This window comes from Metopolophium dirhodum, chromosome 5, assembly GCF_019925205.1.
Source record: "Metopolophium dirhodum isolate CAU chromosome 5, ASM1992520v1, whole genome shotgun sequence".
Lineage (NCBI taxonomy): Eukaryota > Metazoa > Arthropoda > Insecta > Hemiptera > Aphididae > Metopolophium > Metopolophium dirhodum.
In genome coordinates this window covers 36,971,395-36,983,706 of record NC_083564.1, presented here as the reverse complement: position 1 = coordinate 36,983,706, position 12,312 = coordinate 36,971,395, and the positions used below count along the sequence as shown (strand labels likewise).

General features: G+C 28.5%; 3 protein-coding genes across 6 annotated transcripts; 2 read left to right on the top strand and 1 right to left on the bottom strand.

Moving 5' to 3' along the window:
- Positions 1–75: 75 nt before the first annotated feature.
- Positions 76–4,635, top strand: LOC132945241 (merlin). The gene is made up of 12 exons (XM_061014924.1): positions 76–355; positions 423–552; positions 611–816; positions 884–1,111; positions 1,191–1,400; positions 1,462–1,568; positions 1,656–1,785; positions 1,854–1,985; positions 2,083–2,280; positions 2,383–2,588; positions 2,659–2,818; positions 4,374–4,635. The coding sequence occupies exons 1-12, from the start codon at positions 254–256 to the stop codon at positions 4,422–4,424; spliced, it is 1,860 nt and encodes a 619-aa protein (XP_060870907.1). The 5' UTR covers positions 76–253; the 3' UTR covers positions 4,425–4,635.
- Positions 4,368–8,831, top strand: LOC132945242 (probable tRNA(His) guanylyltransferase). 4 transcript variants are annotated; one of them, XM_061014929.1, is made up of 4 exons: positions 4,368–4,478; positions 6,923–7,075; positions 8,022–8,439; positions 8,516–8,831. In XM_061014929.1, coding segments are annotated over exons 1-4 (870 nt in total). In that variant the 5' UTR covers positions 4,368–4,476; the 3' UTR covers positions 8,813–8,831. The 4 variants fall into 4 exon arrangements, with proteins under 4 accessions (XP_060870912.1, XP_060870911.1, XP_060870910.1 ...); XM_061014928.1 differs by lacking the exon at positions 4,368–4,478 and adding an exon at positions 5,082–6,665; XM_061014927.1 differs by lacking the exon at positions 4,368–4,478 and adding an exon at positions 5,082–6,707.
- On the bottom strand, positions 8,771–10,420 carry LOC132945244 (thioredoxin-like protein 1). Its single transcript, XM_061014933.1, has 2 exons — positions 9,684–10,420; positions 8,771–9,307 (listed from the first exon to the last, which is right to left on the bottom strand). Exons 1-2 carry the CDS (start codon positions 10,218–10,220, stop codon positions 8,987–8,989), a joined length of 858 nt encoding a protein of 285 aa, XP_060870916.1. The 5' UTR covers positions 10,221–10,420; the 3' UTR covers positions 8,771–8,986.
- Between the last annotated feature and the right edge of the window lie 1,892 nt (positions 10,421–12,312).

Genomic DNA, 12,312 nt, shown 5'->3' with positions numbered 1-12,312 from the left:
TTGATAAGACTTTAAAAATGATAACTCAAACAAAAACACAATTCTTTAATCTTTTTTACTAATAACTATAAGTAATAATAATAAAATAACTTCCTATTATTTGTTAACTATTACCTAAGTGTGTTACTGTGTTTACATTTATTTATTTTTTCGAAAATGTCATAGTTTTTAATATTTGTGTTTTTTATTTTTTTGTTTGTAAGTAATGTGCACCAATCAATTTGATCGTGTGTGTGGTTAAAGTTTGTTTAGGATGAAAGAAAAAATGCCGCCTTTCAAACGTAAGAAAACGACGGGAAAATCTTTTCCTGTCAAAGTCTGTACATTAGATGCTGAATTAGAATTTAATCTAGAGGTAAACTTAATATTTGTAACACCTGAGTGCGTTTCATAGTTTGAACTATCTATAAATATTTGTTTAGCTGAAAGCTACTGGCCGAGATCTTTTCGACCTGGTGTGCCGTACTATTGGATTACGTGAAACCTGGTATTTTGGGTTGCAGTATGAAGATTCTAAAGGATTTATTGCTTGGTTAAAATTAGATAAAAAAGGTATTCCTCTACAGGTTTGATTTTAAATAAAATATTATTAAAAATTATAATATTATAGTACAAGATCAAGGAATTCCTCAACAAACAACAATGCCATTTATGTTCCTTGCAAAATTTTATCCTGAAGAAGTAGCTGAAGAACTTGTTCAAGAAGTTACTCAACACTTATTTTTTTTACAAGTCAATCGTGCCATTTTAGCAATGGATATTTATTGCCCTCCAGAAGCCTCAGTTTTATTAGCGTCATATGCTGTGCAAGCAAAAGTAGAAGACGTTTTAAAATTATATTTTAAGGGTTATATATTTAATTTTTTTACTTGAATCTGTATAGTATGGTGACTACGATGAAGGAACTTATAAGCCAGGAATGCTGGCCAGTGAAGAATTGTTACCTCAAAGAGTAATTGATCAATATCAAATGACAGCAGAAATGTGGGAAGAGCGAATTAAAGTTTGGTATGCTGACCATCGAGGAATGTCGAGGGATGAGGCTGAAATTGAATATTTGAAAATCGCTCAAGATTTAGATATGTATGGTGTAAATTATTTTCCCATTAGTGTGAGTTAAAATTATCTGTAAAACTATACTAATTTTAGCTTTTACTAATTATAACCTTTTGGTTTTTTAAACAATATAGAACAAGAAAGATACAGATTTGTGGTTAGGAGTTACATCTTTAGGACTTAATATTTATGAAAAAGAGAACAAATTAACTCCGAAAACAACATTCCAATGGTCTGAAATCAGACATGTTAGTTTTGATGATAAAAAATTTACTATTAAACCTGTTGATAAGACATCACCAAATTTTGTATTCTTTTCACACAAAGTTCGAATGAATAAATTGGTGAATATAAGATTAAACAACTTCAATGAAAAATATTTTTTATCGCGTATATTATTTTTAGATTTTAGACCTTTGTATAGGAAATCATGATCTTTTTATGAGAAGACGGAAACCAGATTCAATGGAAGTACAACAAATGAAAACCCAGGCAAAAGAAGAAAAGTCTAGGTAACTATTTGATAGTACAACCATATTATTTTGAAATATTGAGTCACAAAAATGTATTTCAATTTTTATCATATTATTATAAATTAGACGGCAAATTGAACGTAATAAGTTGGCGCGTGAAAAACAACTTAGAGAAATTGCAGAAAAAGAAAAATCAATTATGGAACAACGATTGTTGCAATACCAAGAAGAAATTCGTTTAGCGAATGAAGCATTAGTTAGTATTTTTAGATTTTACCTCAAAAACATAGTAAAAAACACCAATGTTACTAATGCATTTTTCAGAGACGATCTGAAGAAACCGCTGATCTCTTGGCTGAAAAGTCCCGAGTTGCAGAAGAAGAAGCTATGTTGTTAGGTCAAAAAGCAACTGAAGCTGAACATAAAATTACTCAATTTCGTTTGACTGCACTTAAAGTATGATTAGAAAAAATGGAATAGATATAATTTATTTTTACAATAAATTAGTGTATCAGACATTTATTATATACTTTTTTCTATATTTTATTTATAGACTGAAGAAGAGAAAGTAAGTCTTGAACGAAAAACACGAGAAGCTGAACAATTGACTGCTCGACTTGTAGATGAATCTGAAAGACGAGCAGCTGAAGCAAACACACTCAAAGAGGAGCTGCTTAGAGCTCGCGTTGCTGAAAAACAAGCAAAAGAAAAATTACTGGAGTTTCTTTCTAGAAATGCATATGTTAATACTGTACGTAAAAATTGTCTATATTTTAATTTTTTGGTTCCTTTTATTACTTATTATTATTTTGTAAATTATATACTTGGATTTTTGGTCTAATTTTTGATTTAGAGTGTTTCAAGTTTGTATTCAGTGTCAAGTAGTTCAGCACTAGACCTTCCTGCTGATCTTCATGCGTTGAGATTAAATGCTAATTCACCACAACTTTCTCTTACTCATTCTAATCCACCAGCACTTGTAGATCATAATTTACCAGCATATGACTTTATTGCTGGTAATGATATGGAAGAGCTAACATTAGAAATTGAAAAAGAAAGGTTATATTAACTGTAGACTGTAGCACTAATCAGACAATAATTGTTTTTAAATATTATTATATGTATACAGAATTCAGTATTTAGAAAAGAGCAAACACCTTCAAGATCAATTAAGAGACTTAAAAACGGAAATTGAAGTGCTCAAAGTAGATGAAAAGCAATGTGAATTGGACATGTTGCATGATGAACAAGTGCGACTTGGAGAAAACAAATACTCTACACTAAAAAAAGTAAATATTTTAAATTTTAACATTTCTTTTAAAAGTGAGTTTAATTATTTTGGTTTTAAACTTCTCGATTTTTCTGGTATTATAAAAATGTATGTACAAATTAATATTTTGAATTGAACCTAGGAAATCAAACTAAAAATTAAATTATATTAATTGTACAGCTAGTTTCAGTTAATAAGGCTTTTGTTTCCTATATTAAGATTAATTTATCCCCTGAATTTAGATGCAATTAAGTATTTTCTTGTATAAACGTGTATTATGAACAGTTTTTGCTTTCCTTCTTTGAATTTGGCCTTTTTAGAAAATCAATGAATAAAATATATAAATAGGTACATCAGAGCTGACAAATATTACTAGATGAAAAAAAACAAATGTTTAAAATAGACAAATCATTTGTAAATTTAATGATAACTAATAACCTTAAGAACCTTCAAAGATAAAGATATTGTTTTTCTTTGTATTTGGAATTATATTTTAATTTTTGGAGTATTTGGATTTCTAATATATGTAGCTTCTGTCAGTTAAATAATATTTTAAATATCACAAATATATTTAGATAAATATTTCAATGTTTCAATACAGAAAACTCTTTATAGGTTGGTTTCATATGTGTGCCATAATCTATACTAAATAGTTTTGTGAAGTTCATAAATTCACTGAGCCTGCCGGCTATTGCCAACACTCAAATTTTTCAGCGGTGAGTCTGTCAGCTATAGCTGACTTTGGGCCAATTTCATTGAATAAATAAAAATTCAAAAAATATAATATACAATTGTACGTCCTATATGAGTCATTAAAAATAGAGTTTTACAATTGAAATATTAAATAATGCTAATTCTCAAATAATAAATTAAACTATAATGTTACGACTATATAAAAATATTTTTTTATGATTTTAAGTTAATATTCTGAGATTTTTTCATTCTACCTGGATCAGTATTTAAAAATCAGTTAATTAAATTTAGTTAAATATTTTATTATTTATTATTTTATACTGAGTAAATAATTGAGGTATTCACTAACTAAATTTTAATGTTAAAATTTGACTATTTGACTCTTAAAGTTTCATATCAACTAAATTACGTGTAATTAATAACAAAATTATTACTGACAATTAAGTCACTTTTATTTTTAATTACATTGATTGAATAGAAAAAAATAATCATGGATATTCTTGTTTATTTGTATATAATAATTAACTTTATACGAATATAATTATTTATTTATTTTTTCATGATCTAAATTTAACTTACTTGTTTTGTAAATTTACCAAAAAAAATGGTCTCATTAAATAAGATAAATAATAATAAAATAAGACTTGTTTCGGTATTCTCATTGTAATAAATTACATAAGACTCAAGGTTTTGCATTATCATTATAATGACTTACATTTTTAATTACATATGACTTAAGGTTTAGTATTGTCATTATGATGACTATCATTTTTAATTACAAAGACCGAGTAAAAACAATTAGCGCAAATGTTCACCTTTGTTTTTTACATAAAGATTGACTTTATTATATATTATGTGTTAATATTTTAAATAATAAATAGGTGAAGTGTGGATCAACCAAGGCTCGAGTAGCATACTTTGAGGAGTTATGACAAATCAAAATCAAAATTATAGTATCTCCAACACAACTATCACACAATACAAATGTATGTTCAAATAATTGTGCGTATATTCTGTTTTTATTTATAAACGAACAAAATCAACCTTAAATAGTGGAAAAACTAATAATTTATACTTTTAAAATAATTTTTTTGTTCATCACCTAACGAACAATGTTAATCAAATAAAAATATATTAGTTTTATTTTACTTATTTTTTTGCACTTAGTTCTCTTTGAGAAAACAAAATTAGTACTTACAATTGATGTAATATAGATTGAATGACTGAGTTTTTTCCTTTTATTATTAGAACTTATATCTTATATTACTATTTAAATTTATTAAGATTTTAAACATTTTTATAAATCGTTAGTTTTGGAACACCTAATAAGTAATAATATATAAATATTTTCCATAGTTAATAATGTTGTTAAAAATATAAAGAATTGTAAAAGTATTCAAGAATAAAAATAGCATTTTATGTTCTCTGATAAACTATTAGTAATTGGTAGTCATTTTTTAAACTTCTTTTTTAATTTTCCCTTGCATTAGAAACTAATTGTCCATGTAAATTTTGTAAATACTATATATTATAATGCATGTTATATAATATACAAAAAGACCAAGTCCAAGTGACATATTATGTATATATAATAATGCTAAGAAATTATCAGTCTCCAGGTACCTATTCCTAAAAATAAATTTGCTGATTATTCAGACATATTTTAATTTAAAAACAATAATTTTGACAAATTATACAAGCAAAGTATTTAAGTATTAAATGTAGGGATGTGAGACAAAAAAGAATTTATCAAAATTTTCACTACATCATAATATCAAAACTGAAAGCATACCAGTTTAATATATTTACATAAATAAGTCATAAATTTATTTTAGTTACCTATTTTAGATTTTTTTTAAACAAAATGTATAATATTATACGTCTTGTGTATCATTATGATTTATTAAACATTTATTGTCATGATAAAAGTTCAAAAATCAATATTTCATAAGCATTTATATTTGATAGGAATATTGTTATGTATTTTACATCACTGTTTCGTTATTTAAAATTTTTATGACAAAATCTGGTTGGTCTTATTTTGCTAAACCAGGCCATAGCAGTAAACAATAGTTCAATAAATTAGGAAGTAACTTTCAACAAAAAATATTACAAACAATTTATCCAAAATGCTATTTTGAATCCATGCTATGAAATATTAACCTTATAGTGAATAAATGAAATGCAAAAATTTAGTTTAAAACAATATTATAATTTATAGTTACATTCATATGATTCATAATATAATAATAAATTATTATAGCATGGTTACATCTTACATGGTTACTAACTACTATGTTTATAAAATATAGGTCTATGGGCTACACCTTACAATATTCATTAATTATTACAAAAGTGACATAACCAGTGTACACAGTACAACTCACCCAATTAGATATAGTACCAGTTAAAAAAAACATAATATAGTATTATTTAAAAAAATAAATAACATTCTGAAAAAAAAATAATTTCATTAAATAAGTTTTGTTGAATTATAGAGTTCATGAAAAATATGGTTCTTAGAAAATATAGCTTATATTAATTTTCCTGAAAGCTAATTTCCCATTTTATTACAGCCCTCGCCCCTCCGTTATATCATAGAATAGATGAAAGATAATCTAGAAATTTGCTCGCTGAAACTGTTCTGAAATATAACGCACTGGGATGTTTGAACCACATTTACATGGTTCATTATCCCGGTCAGGGGCGGCTTCAGGGGATGGGGCTCTAGGGGCCGCTCCCAAACTGTATTTCTAAACTATTTTATACTGTTTAAAACAAAATTACAAAAACAAATCATCGAAATTGTCTGAAAATTATGAGTTGGCCTCCCCCTAACTATGTCTCTGGTGCGGGATAATTTTAAACCGGTCTAGTTTAGCGAATTTAATTTAATTTAAGTTTCATCTATTCTGTGGTTTACCTACTAAACAGTAATCTTTTGTTATCATCTTATCATTGTACATTATCACCTTTTACGTAGTTAGTAACTGCTAGTTACTAGTTATTTTTTACCACGCTTTTTTGGTTTTTGTTTTGAGTTTTACACGTTTAGAAATCCATTTGTTTGCATGTCATTATTTACGAAAAAATTGATAAGTCTACGAGACTGGTAAGTATTTATTTACATTATTTGATCGTATTCACTAACGTAGGTCGCCTTGGCGTGACATGTAAGTATGAAGGTGTTCTTACGGAATTAAAAAAAAAATAATGTAAGTTGTAAATGAAGCCATTTTAAAAGAACTACATAATAAATAATCATGCACTTGACTGCAGTCGTATTCAAATTTCATCAATAATGCTTAAAAGATTCATTCTAGATGATTTAAAAAAATTGAATTTTCATTTTGTAATTTCATGTTTGTGTATTGAAGAAAGTTATTTGAAACTTGTTTCACATGTAATTATATAAATCAATCATTTATAGGCACAGAGTTTTGCATATATACGCTAAGGAATTCAATACCTCAAAAGTAATGGCTAAAAGCAAGTATGAATATGTGCGAACATTTGAGTATGAAGACAGATGTTTACAGAATTGTTGGATCGTTGTGAGGTTGGATGGTCGTTCGTTTCATAGGTCTGTTTTAAACTTTTAATTGATTTAATCATTATTGATACATGCCATCAATTAATGTAGTATAATGTGTACCAATAATTTTCATTATTTTTTTAAAATTGTATCTACCTTTATAAGTTATGATAAAATAATGGTGAAATAGTAGGCTGTTTGATATAAATTACTTATTTCAATTGGTATTTATATTGATAATACACTAATACATGACTGTTATGTTAAATATATGGCCTCTGGTAAGATTGCTAGTCAACTACTTATATCAAAAATATTACTTTAATCTTATTGATTTCAAGTTATGCTGGGTGTTTCATTGTTTCAGCTTCTTTGTATCAGATTCTTCTTCAGACAGTATCAGATCTAGGATATTTAACGCCTTAAATAGTTAAAATTTAGCGCCTTCGGCTTATCTACCAGTGTAGTACTTACTCCCCGAGAGAAAACATTTTTTTTATAACCAATCAATAAGTATATTTTATATATAAATATTGAACTTAAAGCTTAATATGAATATGATAAATTATAAAGTTTATAATATCCTCCTAAAAATTCTTTAAAAAAATACAAACATAATTTAAATCAACTGGTTTTATGAACATTTGGACAAGAGTAGGTAGTAAAAAACAAATACGTATTAACTATACGACAAATCTGAAATCAACACCATAATCAAAAATTGTTTAAATAAACATTTTTAATAAATAAAATACTCGTCTTTTTTTCAAAAATGCAAAAATACCCTTATACTAACAGCGCTCATAGGAAGAATTCCCCTTCCCCCAATTACCCTAGATACAGCACTGCTCTAAGATGGTAATTTACATATTATGTAATTAAAATGTTTCATTTTGTTTGGTTCTTAAACCAACCACCTACTAAGTATTAATTCAATCTTGTATACATAATTTGAGAATTTTAATTTATTACATTAAAATATTATTGTTAATAGGTTTACATCCTCACACAAATTTAAAAAACCAAACGATAAAAGAGCTTTAGAATTAATGAACAGGTCTGCTGCAGCAGTTATGGAAGAATTCAGAGATGTGTCATTAGCTTATGGACAGAGTGATGAATATAGTTTTATTCTAAGGAAAAATACAGATCTATATAATAGACGGCAGTCAAAAATTATGTCAGCGATTAACAGCATATTTTCTGCATCATATGTATACTATTGGAATACATTTTTTGAAGATAAAAAACTTTTATATCCACCATCATTTGATGCTCGAATTGTTTTATATCCAACTGATCAAAATTTACGCGATTACCTAAGTTGGCGTCAAGCAGATACCCACATAAATAATTTGTACAACACAGCATTTTGGGGGCTTATTACAATGAAAGGATTATCAAATAATGAGGTACTAATTTTAAGTAAAACAGGAACTTAATACATTTTTTGGTGGAATAATTACTAATCTTGGATTTTTGTTTTAGGCTGAAAAAGTATTGAGTGGGACGGTGTCGTCAGAAAAAAATGAAATACTATTTAAAGAGTGTGGAACTAATTATAATAATGAGTTACCAATTTATAGAAAAGGTACAGTGTTAGTAAGAAAACTTGTTAATTTACCTCCATCTAAATCCAAGAAACATGTTATATGTCCATTACATGTAGATATTATAGGTGATAGTTTCTGGGAAGAGTATAATGAAATATTAAATTTAAAGGATCTAATATTAAATAAAGACTTTAAGCCAGATGATATTTTTTACTTGGTAAAACGTTCTTGAATAAATTTTCTTTTACAAATATGAGTTTTATTTTAAACATAAAAAATGTTGTTTTTATAATTATTATATACTATAATTTTTGAAAATTAAAAAAGTGGTATATGATAATTAGTTATTTTTAGATTGTTAATTTAGTACACACATATGGTTTTTAAATAATATGCATCATCCCTTTCAATGAGCTTCTCCCACTTTACCAGCAACACGCTTGAAATCACCCATGTTAGTTGTAGATATAGGCATTCCAATAATATCCAAGCTATCTATTCTTGTTACTTCCTCATCAGTTTGATTATTTACAACAAATATCTGTAGGTTATGGACGTTCTGGAATTTTACATATTTCAAGTTCACAATTTTTCCATCTAATTCATCAGGTTTTAATTCAAGTTCTTGTATGGCTAAATTACATGTTGCAGCATCAAAATCTATGGTGTTTGGCTGGTTAATAAACAACTTCAACAATTTTGGTCCGTTATCTTTAGGAGCTTTAACCTAAATAATAATAAAAAAATTATTAACTACATATTATTAGTATAATTTAAAGGATCATAGATTTATCAATAGACATTAGACTTAATTTTATATAATATAATTTAGTACTTTTCATTGGATTATTTAAGTAATTTCTGTTTGTGGTTCAATTAACTTTATTTTAAATCAAACATTAAGAAGTATGCACTATAAATTAAAGTACAAAGAAACTTATAGATTTAATAAAAATGTTAAAGCCATGCATTCTTCAAATAAATATTGTAAAATATAGAACCAGTTTACTGAGTGCACATATAAGTAGTAGTCATTAGTCAGTCTGGCAATACGACCACATATTAGTTTATTTGTTACTGCCTATTATTAATGGTTAACTCACTTTGATAGAATGCACTTTGACAGATTGTGTGAACGTTAATGATAAAATAAGTTGCTGGTCGCAATCTGATTCAATATAGCCACTGTTCTCGATAAGAGCCGACAGTGGATGGTCATCTGAATCATTAAGGGCCTCGCACTGAGTTTTCAAAATGAATGAGTTAAGGTCCATCTGACCAGGTACTCCACAGTCTTCGCCAGAAGCGGCACATGCTGCTTCATACAGTTGTACGATTTTTGATTCAACGGCTGCAATATCAGCACCCTGAATCTTTGCCACTTTAACCTTATTGCGATACAGTATGAAAGTCGGCATAGCCGACACGCCTTGACTGGCGGCAGTTTCCTGGCATTTGTCAACATCCACTTTAAGGAACACTGCACGGTCATACTTGTTTGACAGATCGTCGTAAAGAGGCGCGACACGTTTGCAAGGACCACACCATGTAGCGGAGAAGTCTACAACGACCAGCTTCATGCCGTTTGCGTTTAATTCTTCTTGAAACTGGGAATCATTCATGATTTCTTTGACCACCATTTTGACTATTTAACACTGACTACTGTCAAGATCAAGAAATAATATATCGTTTAACTGTAAATACTAAATCAGGAATGATTTTCGAAACGTAGAACAATATTAAATAGAACAGGCATGACACACATAAGTTCTAAATTGTAATCACTAATCGGAAGTCGGGACGATGTAGATAAATTCTGTGGATATCCATAAATTGATGTCTATGGGTATATCCCATATTGTGCAAGTCAATGAACGTTATCATAAACCGACGAACAGTGTGATCGGATCGTCGATCATAAATTACCTTTATATTATATTCTGATAGTATTGACTAAAATGTATGGGCAGGGCATCGGGGGCAGTGTTAGTAGGGGGCATCGGGCAGTTGGGTCCCCGCCTGATAACAGCCAATTTTATCAGCATTATTAAAATTGAGTGATAAGCACTTGTCCAAATATGGTATGAGTGGTTATGCGGCGGTTACTCTGTGGTTACCATGTGACCAACTTGATGTGGTGTTGCACAGCAAGTCGGGGGATATTTTCGATTAGCGGAGCGGAGCGACGGCGCCGAGGAGCGTAGCGACGAGTGCCGCTAGCATGGCATCACTGACGTGACTTATTTCGTATTGGTGTTGGGTCCTCCGAAATTACAGCTTATCATAATATCCAGAATAAACGCTTAAATCGGGAACCAACAAAAATGCAGATGTACCAACTTAGAAACTTAAAAATTCCCATTACATTTCAATTTTCATGCCAAAATTATGTATTTTAAAATTCAAATATTGTACATACAATAGTTATTGTAGAGTTCGAAAAATTAAATATATCGCAGATTTTATGAGTTGTTTTCCGGAAAATCGTTTGACTCGCTTATCACGGTTTTACTGTGGTTTTACTCCATGGTTCGACTTCTTTCTGATTTATTTCCGATTAGGTTGGTACATTTTTATTTGTAAGTGAAAAACCTCGAATCTTTAAAGTTCAACCTAAGTTCTTACAGAAATTAAATATATTAAAAATAATTTGCAGAAAATTATAAAATACAGTACACCATACTACCATAGAGGTACCTATATGTTTTTGTTGTCCAATAGTCACATATATGCCGTGAACGACTAGTCGCGTATAATATATCTACAGAGCGGTAAAATTACCATGGATAGAACATTTAGAAAACAGACATACTTAAAAGTAATATCATATTGAGAAATACATAAAATAAGAAAACTTAACTACAAAAAAATAGGTCAAGGGGGGATTTATCCCCCATATCCCCCCGTAAATACGCCACTGCTTAAGCATAAAATATTAAAATGATAATACAAGTTTAGTAATATTAGAGTATATAATAATCTGTCCAACGAGAGAACGCGACGTCCAGTAACACAAAAAATGCATTTAATATTTATAATTATAATCGGCATACAATGTAATTTGTCTAAAACTAGTATACAGGTTGTATTTTTATTTGGTATTGTAATCCTGTATATTATATTATATTTGAGGGCAATTGATACATTTGGTTGAGGAAAACTGGTGTATTTTCCTAAAGTAATTTGAGGGGTGATTGGTATAAAAAAAGTGTATTTGAGCGCAACTGGTACACGCTTCCAGAAATTAATCAAGGTGAGGGAGTAATATTAAAATATAACTAATACCAAAAAAACATTAAGCTATTTAAATATATGTAAATATATGAGATAAAATAATTGCAAGGGGGATATTTACCCCATTCCTCTTTTTGAATTTATTGAGGCATAGTGGCCGCAGGTGGAGGCTACGTCTTTACTCGACCTAGATATTTCTATTCACTGCACGTAATAAAATAAACTATTCAAAAATTTGAACCATTTTTAGTAAACCAAATGTGAAATGGACAATATTTTAACACTGAATTTGAGTGCCTATAATAATATATTTACAGGGACCGGATAGTGTGGCCACTTGGTAGCTTTTTCTTTATACCGAACATAATGTTATACTTACATATAAAACAAAAAAATAAAGTAACATAGTATTAAATTTAAGATGTATATTCTTTTATAACTTTTTTGATAAAAAAAAGTGTATAAAAAAGTTCAATGAACCTTAGGGTGCTTCACGTA